The sequence below is a fragment of the Ochotona curzoniae genome, unplaced genomic scaffold (assembly GCF_017591425.1).
Source record: "Ochotona curzoniae isolate NIBS_2020 unplaced genomic scaffold, NIBS_Ocur_1.0 contig_3498, whole genome shotgun sequence".
Taxonomy (NCBI): Eukaryota; Metazoa; Chordata; class Mammalia; order Lagomorpha; family Ochotonidae; genus Ochotona; species Ochotona curzoniae.
The window spans coordinates 18,863,415-18,891,173 of NW_024465885.1; the positions used below are offsets into that span (position 1 = coordinate 18,863,415).

General features: G+C 39.8%; 2 protein-coding genes across 2 annotated transcripts in view; one reads left to right on the top strand and one right to left on the bottom strand.

The window, feature by feature from the left end:
- ZNF654 (zinc finger protein 654) overlaps positions 1-27,759 on the bottom strand; it is an 87,153-nt gene that overhangs the window by 51,471 nt on the left and 7,923 nt on the right. The window contains exon 2 of the mRNA XM_040980615.1: positions 6,486-6,631. Coding sequence (XP_040836549.1) covers positions 6,486-6,631 — 146 coding nt within the window. The remainder of the gene's footprint in view (positions 1-6,485; positions 6,632-27,759) is intronic.
- CGGBP1 (CGG triplet repeat binding protein 1) overlaps positions 1-27,759 on the top strand; it is a 91,611-nt gene that overhangs the window by 49,303 nt on the left and 14,549 nt on the right. The window lies entirely within an intron of this gene.

Here is a 27,759-nt window from a genome sequence, read left to right on the forward strand (position 1 = left end):
TGAAATTGATTTGGTACTCTGCAAAATAATATATAAAAGCATTACTGTAGCAGATACCTACTTTTTTTCATGCTAGCCAGCTCTCTTTAACACCACTAACATTTCTATGGTTCTGACAAAGATGCCCATGTAGTATCCTCTTTTCCCTAGCAATGCAGTGCACCTGTGATCAGACAAAGCCAAAAACTTTACCACATCCTCTCAATATAGTGTCTAACCCAAGGAATGGGCACACAACCCATGGTAGGTCAGAGATCTTCCTAACTTATTTCTGAGAGGCTTTCCTAAAGCAGTTTCAACAGTTTCTTCCCCTCGGTTAATAAAGTAAGCCTATTCTTAGGTCCCTGACAGAACTGAGCAGAAAGTACTTCAGATATTTTCTGGATTCAGGAAATCTAAATAGTTGTTACAGTACTTGCTTTTCCTTTTTGCTCTTCTTTGAGCTTACCCAGATTTAGAAAAATCAGTTATAATTAAAAAGTCCTAACACCTGCCTGTAATCATTTTGGAAACATAAAATACAAACAAAAGTAATTTATTTTTAAAAACATCTTTTCCCGGAAGAGGCTCCTGGCTTCGGATCGGCATAGCATCGGCCATTGCGCTCACTTGGGGAGTGAATCATCGGATGGAAGATCTTCCTCTCTGTCTCTCCTCTCTGTATATCTGCCTTTCCAATATAAAAATAATAAAAATAAATCTTTAAAAAAAAATCTTTTTCAAAAATATCCCAGCTATTCTGTATTTTGAACCTTCCCTTTCTCCTACAATTTGAAATATATCCAAATCAGTTTTTAAAAAAGTACATGCAAATATGCTCTTTTAAATTTCTTATTTTATTTACATCGTGTATCACCTCTTCAATATCATGCCTTCTACCTTCCAACAGGGCTTTAAATTTTAACCATTATATGTTTATTTCAGATTCATGTTTTGTTTTTGTATCTCATATTCCTTTCACAACAATATGATACTGATGATTCATTTCATTTACTAGTATTTTACTTTTTTTTTGTTTGTTTGCTTTCAGCAGTAATACTATTTTCTTCCAGATTCTTTTCAATTTGTCTTCATTTGCACTTTTTTTTTCATTTGGAAATAATTCTTCAAATGTTTAATGATTCTTAGATATTCATTAATACTTAAAAATAAAATCATAATCAGATAATTGGGAACTCCATTAGCATGTCTGGAGTTTGTTGGTTGGAAAGTTTTTCTTTGGGACAGCTAAGTGAAGTGAATGTCTCAAGAAAGAATCCATAAATGCCAGAGCATAAGGGCCATTGCTTAACATTCTTTAATTACTTTAGAAGAAAAAAAGTAGCTATACTGTTCACTCATCTAACTATGGCCCTAAAGCCTGGTGACTAGTCTCAAAGGGAAAATTCCAAATAATTCTTTTGTCCACATTCTCCTATGTTGTTTCAGTTTCTATCCCCAAGTTTACACTTTGCATTTGGAAGGATATTCCTTTCTCTATCTTTGTAATTCTACCTTGCAAATAAATAAATCTTACTTGGGGAGGGGCGGCAGTGTTGTGGCACAATGGAAAGCTGACTGACACCCGTGATACCACCTGATATCCCTTGCGTCCCAGGTGCTCACTTCAGACCCTGCTCCCTGCCAACGTACCCAGAAAGGCAACAGAAGAAGGGGCCTCACTATGCTCACAGAAGACCCAGGCCGAATTCCACTCTCTTCGCTTAGGACCGGCTGGATCCTGGCTGTGGCAGGAATCTGAGGGATAAACCAATGGATAGAAGATCTCTCCATCTCTCCCACTTTCTGTTAATTCTGCCTTTTGAGTAAGAAGAATTTGAAAATCTGTATTTCTTGGGCTGGGAGACACTGAGGTAGACAGAGTCCCTCCTATTAAAAAAAAATTGCTTTTCCTGCTAGTTTTAAATATTTTACAAATATATACACAAAAATAATGTTTCATTTTCATCATTATTAAAATTTTATGAAACAGTTCCATAGGCCCTGGGATATTCCCTAATCTCCCTAACTCCCCCCCAATGAATTACCCATATCATTTACAACAGTATAGTTCCTCATAAAGAGTCATAAGCCCATCATTTTGGGCATGGATCACGGCAGAGTCCAGCATCCATTGTCCATCCAACAGCTTCACTCAGAGTCCATCCTCAACCAAGAAGTAGAGATGCACCCTGCACCGTAGCCTCACATCTGGACAAGTCAGCCTCCAATACACAGTCACTATAAATCCCCCCAAGTGAAAAGCCACAAAACAAAATCAACAACAGGAAGAAAATCAGAAACTTACAACGCCATGCAGTTAAACAACATGCCATTGGATATAACAGTCTCCATTACACAGTCACTATACATACCCTTAAATGAAAAGCCACAAAACAAAATCAATAGCAGCAAGAAAAATAAGAAATTTACAATGTCACGAAGTTAAACAACATGCTACTGAATGACTAATATGTTGCTGAACAAATGAAAAATAAATCAAGAACTTTTTTGAAGAAAAGGATGCATACCTATTAGTGAAAGAATGAGTCAATGAAGAAATGTAATGAGAAAAAGGCGTTTTGAAGAAATGAGACTAGCAACATCAAAATCGATGATATAGTTTCCACTGATCTTTGTTAGTAAGCTATAACTACTATAAGCAACAAATAGAGGAGTTTCATTTTCTTAATTTTTTAATAAAGATTTATTTATTTATTGGAAAGGCAAACATAGAGAGGAGGAGAGACAGAGAGGAAGATCTTCCGTCCAATGATTCACTCCCCAAGTGAGCGCAATGACCAGTGCTGTGCTGATTAAAAGCCAGGATCCAGGAACCTCTTCTGGATCTCCCACGTGGGTGCAGGATACAAAACTTTGGCCCATCCTCCACTGCTTTCCCTGGCCACAAGCAGGGAGCTGGATGGGAAGTGAAGCTGCCGGGATTAGAACCGGCGCCCATATGGGATTCTGGTGCATTCAAGGCGAGGACTTTAGCCACTAGGCCACTGTGCCGGGCCCTTTCTTTTATTTATTTTATTAATTACATTGCATTACGTGACACAGTTTCATAGGCTCTAGGATTCCCCCTACTCCTCCCAAAACCCTCCCCACATGGTAGATTCCTCCACCTTGTTGCAGTATTGTAGTTCAAATTCGGTTGAGATTCTTTCATTGCAAGCATATACCAAGCATACACTCCAGCATCTTATTGTCCTGATAAATTCAATGGTCTCTTGATCCAGTCCATTAATCTATGTCATTTGGTGAGTTTATGCCATTTACATTTAGGGTTAATATGAATGGGTGGTAATTTGGTCCTGTCATTTTAGCAAAGGGTTGTTTGTTCTGTTATCTTGCTGGAATGTTCTTCGCATATGCCTTTGGTTTGGGTGGGTGCTATTCCTTTTCTCTATTAAGAGAATATCTTTAAGTGTCACTTGTAGGGCAGGTTTGGAAGAGGCATATTCTTTTAGCTTTTCTTTACTGTGGAAAAAATTTTATTTCAGTTTCAAAGACAAAGGAAGGATTTGCTGGGTACACTATCCTGGGCCAACAATTTTTTGCTTTTAGAATCTGGAATATGTCGCTCCGTTCTCTTCCATCCTGTACAAATTCCTGTGCGAGGTCTCCTATGAATTTAATTGACATTCCTTTATTTATCGATTGTTTTTTTTTTTCATAAACATGTTTAAGGATCATTTTCTTATGTTCAACTGAAGAGAGATTGATTATCATGTGTCATGGTGAAGATTCCTTTTGGTCAAACTGTTGCAAGATGTTGTTTCCCAATTCCTTCTCCAGATTAGGAAAATTTTCCTTTACTACTTTATTAAAGACATTTTTAAACTCAACTTCTCTTTCTGTGCTTTCGGAAAATCCCATAACACTCATAAGTGGCCTTTTGATAGTGTCTCTTAGTTCTTGAGTACTTTTTAGCTTGAACCAATTTTGCTACCAGTTGTTTGTTTCTCTGTTGTGACTAGAAATATCTTCTGGTTTTGAGATTCTTTCTTCTGCCTCCTTCCATTATTTTGACTTTCCACTGATTTTTAAATTTGCTCCACTGCATCCTTCATTCCCAATAATTCGGCTTGATTTTGTTTCAGTGTTGCTATTTCCTGTGTGACATATTCGCTAAATCCCTGCATGTGCTTCTCATTGTTAATAAACAGCTTTATAATAACTGCTTGATTTCTGTATCCTCCATATTTTCAATCTATTCTTCAGTTATCTCTTAGGTTGGCAAGGGCTTTTGCTCCTGCGTAGCGGAGTCTTCAGTAATATTCAGTGTGCTTCTGTCTCTTCTGCTTTTGCTCTTTGTGTTTCTGGTTAGCAAATTCTTCTCCTTAGGGAAGGTTTCTAAGCTGCATCAACCACAGGTCTGCAATTTGATTTTACTTACTGTGGTTGGTACCCAGTTTTCTTTGCAGTTACTTGTACCACTCCCTCCAGCAAGTTTCAGGTCTGGACTCTTATTTTAGTCCTCCACCTAGGTCTCTGAAGCCCCAGCTCCTGGCTCAACTCTCACCACCTCCTGTGATCTTATGCTGCATTGTTGTCTGTACAACCTTTCTCCCACTTCCAGTTCAAGCAGTTCTCAGGATTAAGGAGACACCCGGTGCCCTATATAACTAGATTTTTGGTGGTGCAGGTCTTGCTAGAACCTGCTGCCCATTAGGTCTGAGAACCATACAGACTTATTTTGAGTCATAAGATGCCAAATTCGGTATTATTTTCAATGTGGAACTAGTGCAATGCATTGAGCTCAGTGAGTTTGCTTCCAGCTCAGTGCATGTACAACTAACTGTTGTCACTACAATCTTACCACGTTTGCCACACTGTACAAAACAGAGCCTGATGTGCCACTGCTGGAGTTCTAGACCTACTGGCCATTAGATCTGGGAGCTACCCAAGATCTATTTTGGGTGAACATATAGGATGGCATATCTTTGCAATGTACTGAACCAGAAATGATTTAGCTTCCAGCTTAGTGCATGTGCAATCTGTCCCATAGCCTTTGCCTCCCTACACAAAATGGCACCCAATGCAGCTCTAGTGGGGGTCTGGACTGTGAAATCCACCCTGTCCCTGCACCACCTGTGTGGGATCTGCTGTTGTCTCTGCCCCTGGTCAAGTCAAACAAACCAGCAGGAGAGGCAGTTCTTTGTGATCACCTCCTGACTTCCTGGTGAGCTGCCCTTCCCATCTGTTTTCTAGTGGAGTTCCTGCCACAGCTGGTGTTCAGATTGCTGATCACTGACTGCCACTGGAGTATCTTGTCACCACAATAACATACCATTTTGTCTACTGCTTTCCCGTGTCCATTAGTCTCCAGGTGTCCCTGTCTCATCAGTCTGTCCTCTCTTATTTCCTAGAATGTGCCTTCTTCGCTTCACCCTGGATAATGTTTCTCTATCTTTTTACCCTATTCTGCCATCTTGATTCTCTCCAGAAAAAAAAAAATTTAGAAAGAGTTCCATAAATATTATTTTAAAATTTGAGACATATTTTGATATTTTATATTGCTTTTGTAATGCGATAAATTATTTCATAAGCCACTGCTATGTCATGAGTGCAATCAAAGGCCAAAACAGGTGACGCTGTGATTTGTTCTGTTGTGTTTAAGTTACTACTGTTCAATCTGCCTTCCATCCTCCATCCCCCATAAGTCTGAAAACCTTTGACTCACTCATGACCCATTTTGATTTTTTTTTCCAGTATATTTCATTCTGTTACTTCGAACTATAATTTTAGTGAGCTCATTGGACAACAAAAAGGATAAGCCCAAGTGCCGAGTTGGTAATCTTTCATTTGAAAACTCCCATTAACATTTTTAAAACCCAGGAGTTTCGTAACCTCTTTCTGGATATCTTTAGATGCCTTTAACCTCAACACTGTCTTCTGAGGATTACCCTTTGCCAAGGCAACATGGAAAATTAAAAGGAAAGTATGGTACTTGTCATAACCAGAATAATCTGTGTATCATAATTTCATTTAACCCCAAGACTAAAAGTTTAGGTGATGGTTGGCACAGCAGTTAACATGTCACTTGTTCTGTGTTTGAGTGCTGGCTTCATTTCAGATTCCTATACCAAGTTAATGTTGTTCTGGGAGGCAACCAAGTACTTTGTTCCCAGCCATTCATGTGGGAAACCCAGATTGTGTTTCTAAATCCTGGCTTCAGCCTGTCCCAGCTCCAGCTATTGTGGACACTTTGGAAATGAACTAGCAGGTTCAAAGATTTGTCTGTCCCTGCATTTCTGTTTATATATTTCTGTAACCTAAATAAATCATAACAGGCTAAAAAGATATACATATATGTTATTAAGATGACAAACTAAATCCGTAGTTAATATTAGAAATTAAACCTGAATACTTACTAGAAAAAGTAAAAATCTTTAAAGAGAAGACTTTTAAGATTGCTGCCTCAGAAGAAATACCTAAAATCATATTCTTAAGTATATCGAGACAGAATGTGTTTATAAGAAGTAAACGGTACTTACACAGCAAGGCTACTCAAAACATATTGTACGTGCTCACATTCATCTGGAAACGATGCACTAGCCGACGTAAAACAACAAAGTGCAGTCTGAAGAACCTGCAGCTGCGGCAAAGGGACCTGCCATCTTCCAGCATAATCTTCCACTACCTAAAAAAGAAGCAATCCGAAAAAACATTACTACAAAAAAAGCCCTTAAAATTTCAACCCTTACCAGGTAAAGCTTGAGTTCACTATGATCACAAAAGATGGCAGTGGGTTGGGTTGGCTGGAGGAGTACCGTACTGCTTATTTCCATGGGATACTTCAGAAAATAAAATCAATATCCTTTGAAAATGTGGAAAGCAAAGCATATAAATATTCACTGTTCAATTGCCAAGTGCTTGTCAACATTTAACAAATGCCCTTTCTTCCCATATCAAGCTATAATCACAATGCCAATTATTTAATGTAATAGCTAGACAAAAAACAAAATCAGGTATGAACATGTGTTATTGTCATTGCTATTTATAAGGTCCCTCAGCCTCCTGGCAAAAAGTGACTACAGAGTCGCACTATGCTCTGAATGCAGTTTTTAACCTGTACCCATCTAAAGCAAATATACTCTCCGGAGAAAAGTCAGACTTGGCTCCATCATTTAACTAGTTTTATGAATTTGAGTAGTATTAGTTTCCCTGCCATAAAGTAGAGTTGATAATACTTATCTTAAGGCTTATTCTGTAGTTAAATTGGGATAATTCACGAGAAAATGTTTCAGATTCATCAATCAGAAAATTCTAATTATGGGACTGGTCTTGTGGCCCTACCAGTTGGGCCACTGAATGCAATGCCAGCATCAAACACAGATACCAGTCCAAGTCCCAACTTCTCCACTTCTGATACAGTTCCCTGGTAACATAGATGGCTTACAAGGCCAAAAATATTTAAAATATGTTCCTTTATAGACATTTTATTGATTTTTGATGTAAAAGCTTAGAAAACTACGGGCCAGCATTAATGGTAGCACATTAATCCTCTTCATGCAGCATCAGCAACCCCTATGGGTGCCAGTTCATGGCCCAGCTAATCCAGTTACAATCCAGCTCCCTACTAAAGGGCCTCAAAAAGCAGTGGAGGACGGTCTAAAGCCTTGGGACCCTGCTCCTACGTGGGAGACCAAAAGAAACTCCTGGCTCTTAGGCTAAAACTGACTCAGCTCTGGCCTGGCCACTGCAGCCACTGGGGAATAAACTATGATATATATGTATTGCTGTGTCTCTCCAGTCTCTAACACTTTCAAGCAAAATAAATCTTAAAAAAAATATGGAACAGTTAAAAACATGACATGGTTTTCTTTTGGTGGGATTTCTATTAGTAAAAGTAGCAATAATAGAGAATCATCAGAGTTATGTTACAGACAAGACCCAGGAGGCAATGTTTACATTAGTAGGCAAAAGTCTAACGCAAAGCAGGAATTGTAGTCTCACAGGATCTATCCCAAGGGATCTGCAACTACAAACATAAAGAAAGAAAATTTCAGTAGCTAAATCATACAGACACAACCTTAGGCCAAATTAAATATCACAAGTAGTAAGACCTATCATTATTACCAATCTCTCAATATGCTGTGCTGAGAAAAGCAAGCTGTTTTGTGGTATTCTTGTCAAAAATTCTTAAACTCATCCCATCCCATACAATTCCAAACAGAATGACACTCTACAAAACTCATCAGTATTCTTATGAGTCAAAATTATAGAAGATAAAACAGGACCTATTACAGACTGTAAACTAAGGAAAAATAACAACTAAATGCCATGTGAGATCATGGATAACATCCTGGAACAGAAAAAGAGTGTAAGAGGAAAACGTGGTGGGCCTGGCGCGGTGGCGCAAGTGGTTAAGGTCCTCGCCTTGCACGCCCGGGATCCCATATGGGCGCCGGTTCTATCCCAGCAGCCCCGCTTCCCTTCCAGCTCCCTGCCTGTGGCCTGGGAAAGCAGTCAAGGACGGCCCAAAGCTTTGGGACCCTGCACCCGCATGGGAGACCCGGAAGAGGCTCCTGGCTTCGGATCGGCATAGTATCGGCCCGTCGCGCTCACTTGGGGAGTGAATCATCGGATGGAGGATCTTCCTCTCTGTCTCTCCTCTCTGTATATCCGCCTTTCCAATGAAAAAATAATAAAAATAAATCTTTAAAAAAAAAAAAAAAGAGGAAAACGTGGTAAATTTCTAATGAGGTCTTTATTAGTGACTATAACCAATGTTACTTTCTGTTCTTGACAGCTGTACTATGATTTCTAGAAACTGAAATTACCTCAAGTTTTAAAACTGTAAAGACAGAACCTCCATATCCTAATTTTGTCATACACTTTCTAGCAATTGTTTTACAGTGTAAGCACAATTATACATTTATTTTTTCTCCTTTGTTACCCACTGCACCTCATGATTTATCCTTTCCTGCGGTGTTTTGGTTTGTTTTTATTTAGAGTCACATGAAAAAATAAAGCAGGCAGACTTGCAGTGTCATGGAAAGAACACAGGCTTTTTATCAGATGAACTTGGGTTTGAATTCCAGTTCTGTTACTTCTTAGCTGTGTAATCTCAGCAAATAAGATTCACAGTCTAGGGCCCGGTGCGGTGGCACAAGTGGTTAAGGTCCTCGCCTTGCACGCCCCAGGATCCCATATGGGCGCCAGTTCTAATCCCGGCAGCCCCGCTTCCCTTCCAGCTCCCTGCCTGTGGCCTGGGAAAGCAGTCAAGGACGGCCCAAAGCTTTGGGAACCTGCACCCGCGTGGGAGACCTGGAAGAGGCTCCTGGCTTTGGATCGGCATAGCATCGACCGTTGCAGTCACTTGGGGAGTGAATCATTGGATGGAAGATCTTCCTCTCTGTCTCTCCTCTCTGTATATCCGCCTTTCCAATGAAAAAAATAATAAAAATAAATCTTTAAAAAAAAAAAAAAGATTCACAGTCTAAATTCCCTTTATAATGAATTTAGGGTCATCTTCACCTCAGGTCCAAGGAAGAACTACGATGTGATCACTTCTGGCACACCACACACACAAGAGTTACCACTACTAGTGACCCTTATTTAAGAAAAAAAAAAATAAATACATCAAAATGAGCTGGACTAAGTATAATTTTACAAATCTTTTAATTAGCAATCAGATTATTCCAAAAGAAAGTACATCTGAAAACTGATGGATCAATTTTAATTTTTAATTAAACTCAGTATTCATCACAAGTGAAACACATCCTTGGATATAACAGTCTAAATAAAATGTTGCATATCTGAAGACACATCTGAGGACTCATCATTTTTACAATTTCTTATGAAGAAGGAAGATAAACAAAAACCTAAGTAAAAACAAGTTCTTACTCATTTTGACCTTTTCTGTCTAGATAATTAGCTATAGAAAAACCCAAAATTAAATTCATATTTTTAAAAGCAAATCCTAACAAACCAGAAGTTGTGGTTGTTCGGAATCTACCAAGAAAATAACAAGCAACTCACTATTCCTTAAGTTAATATTTCTACATTAACACTATTAATATGTTGTATGAAAACAATAAACCTTTTCAAACTGAGAAACAGAAGAAAACTACCTAAATCTTAATATTCCATATAATCTCTTAAAATAATCTGAAAGAATATCTTGTTCAGTATATCAGCCCATGAGTAACCACAACAGAATCATTCCTAATGTTTAACAGAACTCAACACCTCAAAACCAAAAGCTAATTAACAAATCTGTATACTGCAAAATTCTTACTATAAGCAACTATATTAGACATTTATCAGTTTCAATTTGAAGTTCTAAAGTTATGTAAGAAAAACATGCAACACAGCAACATATCATAACATATCATAACACGGCAGTTATCATATCTATCATTACAGTCTCTTCCCTAGATTAAACATGGCATCCTTCCATCCTTCTAAACTATTCCCCAGTAGTTTAAAATGCTCAATTGTTAGCACATCCTGTGCATGCTCCAAATATTTAAATATATGATTACAGCCAACTCCAGACTACCATCTTTTTAAAAAATATTGTATGATTATATTAGTGCCACTTTGGGTTATGTGAGATTTTACTAATTTTGAGTCAGCAAGACTACTATATCTCTTTCACACAAACTTCCATTAAATTAATTCTCTTACCTCTCATAAGTTTTTTTTAGTTTTATTTCTTTTTATTTTTATCATTTTATGATACAATTCAATAGGCCCTGAGAGTTCTCTTACCCCTCCTCAATCCCCTTCCCCATCACTGAGTTGCCTATATCATTAATATAGTCTAGTTCTTCATATAGTCATATGTCCACTATTGCGGGCATGGAAAATGGCAGAGTCCAGCATCCTTAGTAAACAGTTTTACTGGGAGTCCTTCTTTGTCTGAAAGTAGAGATGCATACTGTATTGTATCCTCACATCTGGATATGATAGTCTCCTTTACACAGTTATTATGCATCCCCTTAAATTAAAAGCTGCGATACAAAATCAACACGAAGAAAAATAGAAATTTACAATGCCATGAAATTAAATAACATGCTGCTAGACATGATAGTCTCCATTAAACAGTTACTCTACATCCCCTTAAATGAAGAGTAACAAAACAAAATCAACTCCAGGGAGAAAAAAGAAATTAACAACACCAAAAAGTTAAATAACATGCTATTAAATAACTAATGTGTCACTGAAGAAATGAAAAAGAAAATCAAGACCCTTTTGAAGAAAGTGATGCTACTGTATGATCTAGGAGTCACTGAAGAACTTAATAAGAAAGGGTTTTGAGGAGATGAAACTCACAAAACATCAAAATCCATGTAATATAGTTTCTGCTGATTTTTGTTGGGGAAATGTGTCTCCTGTAAGCAACAAATAGATGGGTTTTGTTTTTTAATCCAGTCTACTAATCTATGCTGATTGATGAGTTCAAGCAATTCAGGCATAATATGAATGGTTGGTAATTTGGTCCTGTCATTTTAGTAAGGGGTTGCTCATTGATTAAGTCTTCTGTTGTTATATTACTGGGATGTTCTTCACATTTGCCTTTACTTTAGTGAGAAAAAAAATCAACTGCTATATAAAAGAATGTCAAACCCACAGGAGACCTCTCACAGGAAACTCTACAGGATAGAGGAGAACGGAGCAACATATTCCAGATTCTAAAAGCAAAAAATTGTCGGCCCAGGATAACATACTCAACAAATCTTTCCTTTGTCTTTGAAAATGAAATAAAATTTTTCCACAGTAAAGAAAAGTTAAGGGCCCAGCGGCATGGCCTAGCAGCTAAAGTCCTCACCTTGAATGCACCAGAATCCAATATGGGCGCCAGTTCTAATCCCGGCAGCTCCACTTCCCATCCAGCTCCCTGCTTGTGGCCTGGGAAAGCAGTTGAAGATGTCCCAAAGCTTTGGGACCCTGCACCCGAGTGGGAGACCCGGAAGAGTTTCCTAGTTCTCAGCTTCGGATCCGCACAGCACTGGTCATTGCGCTCACTTGGGGAGTGAATCATTGGATGGAAGATCTTCCTCTCCTGTCTCTCCTTCTCTCTGTATATCTGACTTTGTAATGAAAAATAAAATAAATCTTAAAAAAAAAGTCAATATGCCTCTTCCAAACCTGCCCTACAAGTGACACTTAAAGATGTTCTCTTGACAGAGAAAAGAAATAGCACACATCATTACCCTCAATAAGTTTTTACATTTATTTTTCTTTTAAAGATATTTTTTATTTTTATTGGAAGGGCAGATTTACAGAGAGGAGAGAAAGAAAGATCTTCCGTGCACTCATTAACTCTCCAGGTGGCCACTATGGTTGTAGCTAAGCTAATCAGAAGTCAGGAGGCAGGAGTTTCTTCCTGGTTTCCCATTCAGGTACAGGGTCCCAAGGCTTTAGGCCATCCTCTACTGCTTTCCCAGGCCACAAGCAATGAGCTAGATGGGAAGTGGAGCAGCCAGGACACAAACCAGCATCCATACAGGAATCCAGCACAGGCAAATCAAGGATTTAGCCACTGAGCCATTACGTCAGGTGCTACATTTAACTTTCTTAAAATGACTGGACATTAATACTTAACACTCTCCCCATTTTAAGTGTCAGCCCAAATTTCCAGTCCTACATTTCTTGCCAATACTTCAGTTTTTTTGCCTTTTTTCCCCCCCAGTCTGTATCATCTATAGATCTGAAAAAGAGGTTTTCATGCTACTATCAAAGGTACATACAAAGAAATTCACATCCAGAATCAAGTTCAGACCCTTCGGTAATAATTAAGGATGATTAACCATTGTCTTTTTGATAGGAATATTCAGTCAGTAAAGTCAAAACTAATTCTCAATTGTATGGATACCATGAAAAATTTTGCAAAAAGAACTATGATGAAATCCGTGTATGCTGAGTCTGTCAGATCTCTCATATTATCAGTAATCCCATCTTCAAAAAAGCTGAAAAATCTAGAATGATGATTTAGCAGACCCAGCTACTGCCAACCATTTTTAATAAGGTATTCAGTAAATTTACCCGCCTTTATGATGCTTCAGTGGTCCACTGTCCCCTCAATCTATTTCTTTTTGAAAACCAAAGTATTTGTCCCTATCTAGATTGGCAGCATCTGCTCCGTTCTCTATAGGCAATATGTTGCCTGCTCCCTACACTGTACTTGGATGTCATTGACCTGAGTGTTTTAAACTTCTTAACTAGACAATTCTTTAACTATTTTAAACACATTTAGTTTCTCACTGAAAAATCATTGGTTTTGTTAAAAAATATTTTTTTTTAAATGTAAATGAAATAAATGCTATTTTCTGTAGGAGGACATTGTGACCCTAGAAGGTCAGCGAGCACAGGATTACAGTTGATTGGATAATATTTGCATGAGAACAAATGAATGGCCACCTTTTGTATACCTGAATGGGTATCATTTGTATATGAAGAGTTGAATGGACAGTATGTGTGTGAGAACACTTGGTGGAATATACAAGACAAAAGGAGTTCCAAACAAAAGCATAGAAACTGTTACTGGGTTTTGTTGATGAGCTCAGTACTTCCTCCCTTATCCCACATGACCCTCAGTGTATAAAGTCTGATGCCACTAATAAACTTTGGCTTTGACCATCAGTCAAGATCCACGCGTGTTATTATCTGCTCCGTGCACAAAGTCCATTGCTGTGGGATAGCAACAGTTTTCTGTCCAACAAAGCGGGTCTACCTCCTTCATATTTGCTGACTTATAGAAAATAATGAACCAGCACAAAAAAAAGGAAAGAGTGAGAAACATAAACCACTCATGAGAAAAGAATATACACCAAAACCCCATTAGTTTAACACAAATCAATGACTTTTCCACCCAACAGTAAGTATTAACTTGTATTTTTTTTTGTTTGTTTTGCAGTTCTCAATATTTTTTAGACACTAGGCAAATGATCAGAAAACAAGATGCTTGCACAGGCATTTGGCCTGGCCATTTAAGACATGGTTTGGAAAAAAAACAGTAAGACATAGCTTGGGATACCATGCCCAGGTTTTATCCCAACTCTCTGCTCCAGAGGCCTACTACCTGCTAATGTAGACTGAGAGACAACCGGTGATGCTCCAAGTGCCTGGGTCCGTGCTACCCTCCTGGGAGACCTGAACTGAGATGGGGTTCCTGGCTTTCACATGGTCCAGACATGGCTGCTGCAGAATTTGAGGAGCTAACCAACAGTTAGAAGATCTCTCTCTCTCTGTCTCTCTCTCTCTCACTTTCACACACACACACACACACACTCACCCCTGCAACCCTCTCACCCTTCAGATCACTCAAATAAGCACAAATAAAAATATTAAATACCACTTTAAATAAGCAAATAAAAATAATAATTTAATGAAAGAAAAGAGAAACAGAAGTTCACCTCATAAAACAGCTGTAGCATTTCAGATATACCTCTCAAAGTATGTAAATATTACAAATGGCAGTATAAAGCATGGCACCCTGCCATAAAGAAAACAATTCTGTTTGATACTGGGCTAGTAAGATTTTCTTGTTAAAGAAATGAGAAAAAACAAAATTTGTTCGACAATGTTTTATGAACTCTATGACTTTCATCACAAACATTATAGAATATATTACAAAAGATAATTGAAGCAATAAAAAGGAATTTAGGGGTGGGCAAGTTAAGAACAGACTAAAACATAAATACAGCTTCTGAAAAAGCTGATACATTTTACTAATTCTGAAATAAGTATGACCAAAAAAGAATATTTATAATGCCAGGAAGCAGAAAAATTATGCAAGGCATGTAACAAAGACAAAGTAAAGAAACATCAAATAGCAAAAGAAATTCTGTCTTCACTGGACTCATAAAAGCAAAGACTTCAGAAACATCAAAAGCAACCTCATTTCAGGCACCTGTTGATGGTTATTATCCAAGTAACAAAAACAGGGTCTGCCGCAACTGTGTAGTGATTAAGGCCTCACCATGAACGCACCAGGATCCCAGTTCTAATCCCAGCAGTCCTACTTCCCATCCAGCTCCCTGCATGTGGCCCGGGAAAGCAGTCGAGGATGGCCCAAAGCCTTGGGACCCTGCACCCATGTGGGAGATCCGGATGAGCTCCTGGCTCCTGGTTTCAGATTGGCTCAGCTCCAGCCTTTGAGGCCAGTTAGGGAGTAAACCATTGGATGGAAGATCTTCCTCTCTCTCTCCTCCTCTCTCTATAGCCGCCTTTCCAATAAAAATAAATAAATCTTTAAAAAACACAAATAAGCAAGAATCTGGATGTATAATTTAGCTCCATAGGCTATGAATTTCAAGGGGAGTAGCAACAGGTCAAGTAATAGTGAGAGAGGAGTTAGAGTGGGTAGTAGGCAGTTAGGGTATTCTGGGTCCCCGAGTAAAAGAGAATTTCCCCACCATGTCTTGAACTCACCAGAGCACGTCTCTTCCAAGGGACTGAGTGCTATTAGCATATCAATTCCCCATCAGAAGTATCAGCCATTACCTCCTGCCACTGTGGGAAGGCGTCAGGCGGGTCTCTTTATCATTGAAAGGAGAATGGGAAGAGGTAATACACATCTGCCTAAGGCCTGGAATGTCCTATGTCTGGCACCTCTGTGGCCTTTTGTCCCAAGGCCAGGTACCGTGGAAACTAGGAATTTTCTTTGTTCATGGAGAAACATCTTTGAGGGAAACCTTTAAAAGGTGCATTCCCCACCATTGATACGGGTATTTATTTTCCTGCCACTATGGCAGAGCACTAGGGTTCTCATTTTCCTCCTGCCACTATGGCAGAGCACTAGGGTTCTTATTTTCCTGCCACTATGGCAGAGCACTGGGGTCCTTTTCCTCCTGCCACTATGGCAGGGGTAAGGGTCCTTTCTATCTCAAAACCCCCTCCCGTCGCTAGGACGGGAGTCTTCTTTTCTCAGCCTTTCTAATAAATCCTGCTTTAAAACTAAACTGTGTCCGCATGAAAATTCTTCTTTCCTGCGAGACAAGAATTTGAGGTTGCTGCCATACTCGGAGTCAAAAATTCCTGCAACAATAGGACTAAAAATGGTTTGGTACAAGGTGGAGACACAGATAAACAAAGCACAACAGGGGTGCCGCAGAAGCTGCGCAGCAATGACTCTGCTCTGAGCTTTACCACACTATGGCTGAATGACACATTCCTTATCAGGGGCTGTGCCACCAGACAATTCCATACTTAGTTCAGTACAGGAATACCAAGAGAACACACAAGAGACAGAAACTAAAAGCTTTTACGTGAAGGAGCCTCCCACCTGGAGTTGTTATCTAAGAAATCTGCAAACTTCAGAAAACAACTGAAATTCAGGCACTACTTACAGAAAGAGAGACAGTGTTTAGGGGCAAGAGCTCCCACCTTCCCCAGGATGATTTTGCACACAGTGGCAAAATTAAACGCTTGATTTTTCTGAGTAAAATCTAAATATGACTGCAGTAGCTGGCACATGACCGGCACTCCTGTTATAACTGAAACCAAAACTCATGTGATGTCCTGTTTTTTGGCGCATCCATCATTCCTCTGATATACAAAGCACCACACTGCAGACTAAGTCGCCGTGCTACAGACGAAGTTCTAAACAAAATGGATACTGGCCTGGGTGCAGAAATAACTGGCTACTAACGTTCTGAACTCTAATAACAGAGAAGAGAGTGGTGGTTAAACAACCACTGTGTGGAGCAGAAGTCCGTCCCTATCGAGAGGAAAACAACCTAACCTGCAGCTCAAACACTCCCCCCCTAAGCCGCAGAGGCACACAAGACTCACTGCTTTGAGGCAGCAACATTCTAGAAAGAATTGGGGATTTTAACTTCTTTGAGGCTCCAGACTTTAGTTAAAATATAGGAACATGATATGGGACCAAATTCAACTGATTAAATATACATTACTAATTTCATTAACTCTTGACCCCCGTACCAAAGCTACTTAAGTCCCCAAATTAAAACCTGAATGGAAATTATAAACTTAAAAACTACCACAGCAAGGCCAGCATGATGGCTCAACTGGCAAATCCCCACCTCTAAGCACCGCATCCTTATTGGATGCTGGTTCCTGGCTGCTCTCCTTCCCCTCCAGCTCCCTGCTTGAGGCTGGGAAAGCAGTGGAGTATGGCCCAAGTCTCCTACACCCATGTTGGAGACCCAGAAGAAGCTCCTGGCTCCTGGCTTCAGATGAGTTCAGCTCTGTGGTGGAGTTTTGGGAACTGAACCAGCAGATGGAAGCTCTGTCTTCCTCTCTCTCCATAAATCTACCTCTCTGTTAAAAAATAAAATGAAAAAAAAATAAAATCTACAAATATTAAAAACATAACCATCAGGGCCCAGCACGGTAGCCTAACGGCTGAAGTGTTTGCCTTGCATGTGTGCCAGAATCCCATATGGGCACTGGTTGGTGTCCTGGCAGCCCCGCTTCCCATCTAGCATGTGGCCTGGCAAAGCAGTACAGGACAGCCCAAAGCCTTGGGACCCTACACCCACATGGGAGACCAAGAGGCTCCTGGCTTCAGATGGGCTCAGCTACGGCCGTTGCAGTCACTTGGGGAGTGAACCATTGGACAGAACATCTTCCTCTCTGTCTCTCCTTCTCTCTGTAATCTGGTTTTGCAATAAAAATAAATAAATCTTATAAAAATTTAAAAAGCAAAAAGTCATTTATTCAAAAGATTGTGTCCTTTCTTCCATGTTTTAAAGTTAAGTTCAAATTAAATTATTATGATTTAGTAAATGCTCATAAAGTGCCATAAATGTGTCTAATGGTCGTTCTATGAATAAAGTTTTCTTAGTATCAACTGGAGTATACTTATTTAAGTCATGAATGTAGATTTCTAAAATATGTGGCGTGGTAGAAGATGTCACTGCAAGGAAAAATTGTGCTATCTGAAAAGATGTGTGAATGACTTTAGGAGATTTCAATAAAAAAAAAAAAATAACCCTACTCTCAAGAACTAAATCAGTAAAGAAGTTGTATCTGATTGCTATATTTTTTCTTATTTATCTATTTGAAAGGCAATTACATGAGAGTGGAAAAGATGGAGAGGGACAGTCTTCTTTCACTGTTTCACTCCCCAGAGTCACAATGGTGGGAACTCAGCCAGGAGCACCATCCGGGTCTCCTATACGGGTCAGAAGTCCATGGACTTGGTCATTCGTCCAGTGCTCTCTCAGGCACATTAGCAGAGAGCTGGGTCATAAGTGGAGCAGCCAGGACTTGAACCAGTACACATAGGATGCCAGCACTGTAGGTAGTAGCATAAACCAATGTGCCACAACACTGGCCCCCTGACTTCTTTTTCTTTGTTAATAATCCTTATCCAATTATTTTATTCTCCTGCTTCCAACTTTTCTCAGTTTGTCCTGTATATAACAGTCAAAGGTCCTCATGTTTGAAAGAGTTACAGAAAGAGAGGGGAGGAAGAGAGTGAGGCACTCTTTCATCTGCTGGTTCACTCCCCAGACAACAGTAAAGGCTTCTATTTGATCCTTTGTACTTGGCTTTTGCTTGCCAGTGATACTGTGAATATCTGTGACTTACTCTGTATCCCTGCTCACAACCTCTTATCAGAGAGAAGACAGCTTCTCCAGAACGCCCCATATACCCTTACATCTCTTCTTTTCTACCTTACTTTGTATTTTACCCTTTTCCAAGTTACAGTTAAACATATCTATCATTTTCCTTCCACCAAATTGAAAGCATCTAGTTATTCATGAATAAATGGAAATACATCCTAAATCAGGGAAACAGATATGTGCAACAGCATAAATAGAAGCTAAATCCTATGTGAGTTTACATGGCGACTGCTTCTAATTAGGGACATTTTAGTAGGTGAGATAGCATTTGACTTGACAATTAAAGATGTGCTAAAATATAAGCACAAAAAGAGGGTATTCTAAGTAAAGCAGGTGTTTTGTGACAAGGTAGGTAGCATGGTGTATTTATGAGCAGAGGGAGCTGATGACTAGATCCTGTGACCCAGATGTGCCTTAGGAGCTTCACTGGTAAGCTAGCAGCAATGTAAATTCCGAGCTCTGCTCCAGACACACAGAATCTGAATTGTTAGTGCTAGTGTGTACTGAAATACACAAATCATGTCTTTGCTCCTTTTAACAGCACCTCAGTAGTTAGAATATGAGGCTTTTAATTTTTGCTTTATTTCATTTTAAGGCATAGAGACAGAAATCTCCCATCTGAAACAGACCTTTAAATAGAGACTACTTCTGTATTTGTGTTTAAAAGTTAATTTAGTTACTATGTTATTTTTTAAGACTTATTTTTTTATTTTTATTAGAAAGTCAGATATACAGAGAGGAGAGACAGAGAGGAAAATCTTCCGTCTATTGATTCACTCCCCCAGTGGCCACAATGGCCTGAGCTGTACTGATCTGAAGTCAGGAGCCCGGAGCTTCTTCCAGGTCTCCCACGCAGGTGCAGGGTCCCAAAGCTTTGGGCCATTCTTGATTGTTTTCACAGGCCACAAATAGGGAGCTGGATGGGAAACGAGGCTGCCAGGATTAGAACCGGTGCCCATAGGGGATCCCAGAGTGCTCAAGGTAAGGACTTCAGCCGCTAAGCCACCACACTGGGCTCTTCATTTATTATTACTGTTATTATCATTTTATGATACAATTTCAAAGACCCTGGGATTTCCCTACCCCCTGCCCTAATCCTGCCCATCTTCCACTGAGTTATCCCACAGCATTACAACAGTATAGTTCCTCATAAAGAGTCATAAGCCCATCATTTTGGACATGGATCATGGCAGAGTCCAGCATCCATTGTCCATCCAACAGCTTCACTCAGAGTCCATCCTCAACCAAGAAGTAGAGATGCACCCTGCACCGTAGCCTCACATCTGGACAAGTCAGCCTCCACTACACAGTCACTATAAATCCCCCCAAGTGAAAAGCCACAAAACAAAATCAACAACAGGAAGAAAATCAGAAACTTACAACGCCATGCAGTTAAACAACATGCCATTGGATATAACAGTCTCCATTACACAGTCACTATACATACCCTTAAATGAAAAGCCACAAAACAAAATCAATAGCAGCAAGAAAAAACTAGAACGCCATGAAGTTAAACAACATGCTACTGAATGACTAATGAGGACACAGAATCTTTAAAGCTAAGAAACTTTCAGGGGCTGGCATTGTGGTAAACCAAGTTAAGCTGTGGCTTACGAGGCTGGCACCCATATGGATAAGTCCAGGTAGTTAGCTTCTGAGCTAGCTTCTTGCTAATACACCTGTGAGGGTAGCACAAGATGGTCAGGAGGTGAGACCCCTGCCAGCCATGTGGGTAAAATGGAAAGGCGTTCCGAGCTCCTGCTTTAGACAGACATGGGCCTTGCTGTTGGCAGCTATTCCAAGTGAACCAGCAGGTGGATGATGATTCTCTCTCACCCTTCCCGTCTCGGAATAAAACAATACAAAACAAACATAAGAACAAAACAAAACAAAAAAAACTTTTATAAAAACCATAATCAACAGAATATCTGGCTTTTTGTCAAATCAAGAACTAAGTGAATACATAAAAGAACTGGGAGCAAAAATGGCATATCCATACTGAAATTTTTACACACAAGATAACACAGAAACCAAAAATGACAAGTTCAGAATGGGTTTTAATATTTTCACAATTGTGTTATAGCCAATTTTATAATATTCTTCGCCCTTTTTAGGTATACTACTATACTAAATTAATATTATGTATGGGGAAAAAAACAAAATAATGCATCTTTTCACTACCAATATATACCCACTATTAACATGATGAAAATATTTTTTTCCTTTTCAAGCTCTGTGCCCTGAGAATGGTTGCTAAACTTCTCTGAGTATCAACTACATCATTCATAAAATGAGGGTAGCAAGAGCACCATTTCATAAGGTTGTTTTTCAGAATAAATGAGAATTCAGGACAAGGACTGACATACTTTTTCTTAAAGAATCAGAAAGTCGGGCCCGGTGCAGTGGCGCAAGTGGTTGCGGTCCTCCCCTTGCACGCCCAGGATCCCATATGGGCGCCGGTTCTATCCCAGCAGCCCCGCTTCCCTTCCAGCTCCCTGCCTGTGGCCTGGGAAAGCAGTCGAGGACGGCCCAAAGCTTTGGGACCCTGCACCCGCGTGGGAGACCCGGAAGAGGCTCCTGGCTTTGGATCAGCATAGCATCGGCCATTGCACTCACTTGGGGATTGAATCATTGGACGGAAGATCTTCCTCTCTATCTCTCCTCTCTGTATATCCGCCTTTCCAATAAAGAAAATAAAAAATAAATCTTTAAAAAAAAAAAAGAATCAGAAAGTCACTTAATTATTTTGTTTTCCTTTCCAAATATTCAACTCTCTCTCTATTATTAAATCACGACAGCAATCACAGAAAATACAAAAATGAATAGACAAACACTAATAAATACACAAACATTGGCAGCGGACCATGTGCCGTAATGACTCACAACAAGGGCTCGTAGCCTTCTGCTGTATTTTGGATTATCACTATTTTGTTGCTGTTGTTTTATTTTACCAGATTCGAGCATCTTTTTTTGTTTTCCTTTTTAAGATATTTATTTCTATTGGAAAGGCAGATTTTACAAAGAAGAGACAGAAATATCTTCTAATCATTGGTTCAGTCCCAACTCTTAATTTTTAACACTTTGCAGACTACGTGAACTATCCAAATATCTCCTTAACCGATTCAAATCAAGAAGTGATGTTTTTTCTTTTTTTTTCCCATTTATTTTTGTTGAAAAGTCAGAATTACAGAGAGAAAGCTCTTCCATCCACTGCTCCACTCCCCAAGTGGCCACAATGGCCAGAGTTGAGCTAATCTGAAGCCAGGAACCTGGAGCCTCTTCCGGGTCTCCCACACGGGTGCAGGGTCCTAAGGCTTTGGGTCGTCCTTGACTGATTTCCCAGGCCACAGGCGGGGAGCTGGATGAGAACTGGAATAGTGGGATCCTGGGTACATGCAAAGCGAGGACTTCAGCTGCTAGGCTACAGTGCTAGGCCCAAGAAATGATGTTTCTAGCAAAAACAAAACGCTGACTGGACTTCTTTAAAACAATTCCCCTTTAAAAATTCAGATGTAAATACGGTAGGAATGGCCTGGTCTATGGCAAATGTTATAGTTCCTACAACTAATTTTCTTGACTTTTTGAGTATCACTGTATTATACTTTGCTAGGTGACTTGACACCATTGAAAACATCATTTTTTATAGCTATGTAATAGTTTATATCTTAAAAAGATATTTAATAAGAAATTTTAGATGTTCTGGTTGCCTTCTCATTAATTCATTCATTCATGTCACTGATTACACTTAATGCTAAGCCAAACAGCTTTACATCCAAATTTATATTGCCTCAGAAATAAACACTAAAAGCAGAATGACAGACAAAAAGCACAAGTTAACCTTTATTTATTTATTTTTTAGGATTTCTAGCATCTAGTGATGAACTGTGGTCCTCAAAGGATAGTGGTGATGTTTATTAATAATAACTGAAATATCCCTATTTCACCACATCATCATAAGTATGGAATATCCATGTATAGTTTTCTCATAATACACATTTTTCATGAAGTTTCTAAAAATGCCACATATGTACAGATTTTGAAAATTTACAGCAACATACTTATGTTTTAATTCCACCTTCCGCAAAATTTTAAGGTATCTGTCTCATACATATATTTCAATCTTGGAAATTTTTGCAGTATTCAACAGATGGAAAAAGGACAGGTAAAGTCCAAAAATGGATACTATATTGTGACTGGTAGCATTTCCATATATTCAAGATTAAATTTACATATGAAAGACAGAAACTTTAAATTTGATGTTTGAAATAAATATTAAAACACACCTCATGAGTCTATCATTGTGATATTATTGATGAAACTGTCACCTACAATGCTTGCATCCCGGAAGGGCAAAGGCTTGAGTTCCGGCTGCCCCACTGCTGATCCAGCGCCCTGCTAGCATGCCTGAGAAAGCAGCAGCAGATGGCCCAAGTCATTGGGCACCCACAGCCACATGAAAAACCCAGAAAAAGCTCCGGGCTTCTGTCTGATACAGTCCTGGCAGCTGCAGCAACTCAGAGAGTGACCCAGCAGATGAAAGATATCTCCTACTTGATATCTCTTACTATCTTACCTGAGAGGCAGAGAGAGGGGTGGAAGGGGAGAAACACAAACAGAAAGAGCTCGCATCGACAAGTGTACCCCCTAAGTGCTGGCAATGGTCAGGGCTACACTAGGCCAGAGCCAGGAGCCGGGAGCCGGGATCTGGGAGCCATAAGCTGGGAGCCAGATCAATCCAAGTCTCCCAAACGGGTGACAGGGACCCAAGCACTTAATCTACAACCTGCTGCTTCCCAGGGTGCTCATTAGCAGAAAGCTGAAATCAGGAGAGGAGCTAGGTTTCAAACCCAAGCAATTCTGGTGAGAGATGCAAGTCTCCCAACAAGTACATTAACCGCACACAAAATATCCACCTTTGCATTCTTTGGTTTTATTATTTTACTTTATTTTTTTTTATTTTATTTTTTACTTGGTCTTACATTTTTAGACACAGGGAAATATCACCTACTTGCTCACTTTCCAAATGTCCAAAATGGCAAGAGTCTGGAATGTGAACCTAGCTCTGCATTGATCCAATCACCTGAGCCTCCTGCCTCTCAGAGTAGGTACTGGCGGACCACTGGGGATAGGACCAGAACAAAGATACAGAACATGCGCATCTCAATAACAACTATGCCTGGGCCTGGGGCAATGGCACAGTGGCTAAATCCTCACACTGCAAACACCAGGATCCCATATGGGCACCAGGTTAGGCATGGGTTCATGTCCTGGCTGCTCTATTTTCCATTTCAACTCCTTGTCTGTGACCTGGGAAAGTAGATGAGGATGGCCCAAAGCCTTGGGATCCCACACCCACATGGGAGACCCAAAGGACCTCCTGACTTCCGACATCGGATCCATTCAGCTCTGGCCATTGCCGCCACTTGAGGAGTGAGTCAACAGATGAAGATCTTCCTCTCTGTCTCTCCTCCTCTCTGTATATCTGACTTTCCAATAAATAAATAAACCTTTAAAAAAAAATAACACACAACTACTAATCACCGTTGCTATGATTTATATGTGTTTCTCAAAGTCCATGTGCTGGACACCTAATTTCCAAGTTCACACGCTGATGTATCTACAGCAGGGCGTTTAGGAAGTAACCAGGGAAGATGCAACCATGAAGGAGGGAGCTTGTGATGAGATCAGTGCCTGACGGAGCAGCTGACCGACCTGGGCACGCATGCTCCCTTGCTCCTGCCAGGTCAATCTGTCCACCACACATAGCCCCTCTAATCTTGAACTTCCCGGACTTCAAAACTAAGAAATAAATCTCTCTTCTTTATAAATTATCAAGTATGCTGTATTCTGTTCGAGCAACAAATGGACTAAGAGAACCATAATACTGAATAATGAGAATTTAGAACATTTAAAAACTTCAGGGAAACCAAAACACATGATAGACATTAGCAAACAGCTGCAGAATTACATATCAAAACCTGTGCATGTGCCTTATATATGCAAATACATATATAAGAAGGTAATTTTAAAATTTCATGGAAATTGTAAGAAAAAAATTCTATACAGATTTCAAAAATTTTTTGTACCAAAATCAACTTATCTTTAGTTCTATTTTTTTTTTCATATTTTCTGAAAGGCACAGAGATCAAGCGAGGTCTTCTCCTAGCTGTTTACTCCCCAAACGTCGAGGCCGATGGTAGGAGTCTGGCACTGAAAAGGGTCGCCCATGTGGCTGGCAAAGATGCAATTTCTTAGACCATCATCAGCCTCCTCCAGGATGCATACTGACAGGAAGCTAGAGCAGGCAGCACATCTGGAAATCAAACCAGGCACTCCAAGGGAGGATTCAGGCAATCAGAAATGATGTCTTAACCACTGAGCCAAATGCTCATCACAAACTTTTCATTTCTTTCTACTTTTCCACAAGCGTTTGGTTTTTTATTTTTTAAGATTTATTTATTTTTATTACAAAGTCAGATATACAGAGAGGAGGAGAGACAGAGAGGAAGATCTTCCATCCAACGATTCACTCCCCAAGTGAGTGCAACAGCCGATGCTATGCTGATCCAAAGCCAGGATCCAGGAACTTCTTCCTGGTGTCCCACCCGGGTGCAGGGTCCCAAAGCTTTAGGCCGTCCTTGACTGCTTTCCCAGGCCACAAGCAGGGAGCTGGATGGGAAGTGGAGCTGCCAGGATTAGAACCGGTGCCCATATGGGATCCTGGGGCGCACTCAAGGCAAGGACTTTAACCGCTAGGCCACGCTGCCAGGCCCTCCACAAGTTTTTTGAAGTACATTTGTATATACACACACATTGTCACATGATATTGAAATGCTATATGTCAATATATATTTGTGCTGTTATAACCACTTCTCTCTTTCTTCCTTTCACTTCTCTGTTACATTTTGCTACAAATGAGGCCAAAAAAATAAGACTATCCCCTTCTCCCAAAATTAACAGTACATCCTGAATAATTGTAACTATTCATGTAACCCACATGGCCACCTAGGCAAGTAAGTACTGGTGAATGACAGATGAGTGGTCACTTTACATTCACAATCAGCGAATGTGAGCAGTTCTATAGCTCATCTGAAGCCACCTGAGAAGCTACCATCTTAGACTTAGACCTTCCATTCCCGGTCACCTCACCCACTGGCAGCAAACCCTGCTCCTACCAGCAAGGCAACCCTTCCACTCGTGCTCTGAAACCTTTTCCTTCCTTCCCATCCTTCCTTTCTTCTTTCCAGAATTTTATGCTACACATCATCCTGTTTTTCTTCTTCAGATGCAGTTCTCCCTTCACATGGAACAATCTCAACAGATTTCAAACATACACAATTGCCACTAATTTATCTATCTATTTATAATCTCACCTTCTACCCACAATCCCTCTGGTTATTAATACCCCTTATCTTTCTTGCCTTTACCATTATAGGGTATCCATAATTGGCCTCCGGTCTTCAAACTACTCCTATTGGATTCCTAATGCTACAACACTTCAAAATATCAACGCCTAGAAGCCCCAAAGACTCCAAGACAACTCAGTAACTGCACCTCATCAGCTCTCAACGCTAGTTACCTCTCACATCACACAACAGCCTCCTACTTCACCTTTTCTGAACCAGTTACCTTCCTGTAACCTCTTCAATTCTTCTCAAACTTCAATTTAAGAGTCATCCTTTTCCACTGAGCTATTTAATACTGGAGTTCCTTAAGGTTCAGTTCTTTGCTTTTTCTTTTTTTTTTTTTTCAATTTAATTCAAAGGCAAAGTTACAGAGAGGGAAAAAAAAAGGGAAGGAAGGAGGGAAGGGGGGAGGGAGGGAGATAGGGAAAGAGAGAGAGAAAGAAAGGGAGGGAGAGAGGGAGAAAGAGGAGGAGGAGGGAGCAAGAGAGACAGAGAGAGAGAGCAAATGAATCAATCTTCCATACACTGGCTCACTCCCTAGGCAGTCTCATGGCTGCAGCAGGGACAGGCTGAAACTGATCACTCCTGGGTCTTCCCTGCAGGTGCAAGAAGCCAAGCACTTAGGCTATCTTCCCTTCACCTTCCCAAGCACATTATCAGCAAGTTGATCTGAAGTGAAACATCCAGACATCGAACTGGCGCCCATATGGGATGCCAACACTGCTGGCAGGGCCTCAACATGCCACAACAAAATAAGTCCCCAAGCTTCAGTTCTAAGTCCTCTTCTCCAACTCTACATCCTCTCTCAATGCAAACGTTTTTACTCACATGGCTTCAAATTATGCACATAGCATCCTCACAGCTGTGGCAGTTAGACTTCCCTTTTCAGTCCAGCTATCTTAAGATCTCTTTGAGATAAGGCAAAAGCACCTTGTATTTAACATTTTCAAACTAAAGAACCACAGCCAATTCACCTTTCCCAAAAACCCCAAAAGTCCCACTAGCTCCCGTTTAATACTGTATAACTTTCCTTCATAACACTTATCAAAGTGATAACTGCACACAAAATGGACAATGCCTGTTTCCTTTGCACTCTATCCCAAGGGCTTTACATAACTGGCAAACCACATTCACATCAGTAACTTTCCGACTGTTTAGATAAAACCTGTTCAGTTCTTCCACGACTCACTGCAGTGCTGAAGCACTGATTGGACAGTTCCAATGAACTGAACTTCAGCATCTTACATAACATGTTATACAAACCAGCTTCCTCTAACACTGAGCCAGCCACCCAAGCCTCACCAACCCTTAAAATTCTTAACATCAAAGTGAATACATTCAGACATTCAAAACTGGTATTTAATTCACTGACCAGCTTCATTTTTTTCAAATATTTACCAAATGCACTTTTATCATAAATTCCGAGAATTTCATTTAAAGTTTTATTTTTGGTTTATAGTTGTTGATGTATAGATAAGCATATTTTGCAAGGAAAATTTTAAAAATTCAAGGCCAACAATATAGCGTAACAGGTACATTACTTTTGTTTGGAAAACTGAAAAATAATATCATAAAAATAAAACAACTCAAAAGCAATTAATTCCATTTAAAAATATTTTCTCGGACCATTTGAGCCACACAATTAAAACTGCGATACTTTAAACAATGAAATTCATTTACAAAACAAGAACATGCATATACCTGATGAAAGCCCATACAGAAGTTAATGTAACCAAAGCAGTTCATAAAATAAACAAATAAAAATTTTAATTTAAATAAAACCTGGGCCCTATACAGTAGCCTAGTGGCTAAAGTCC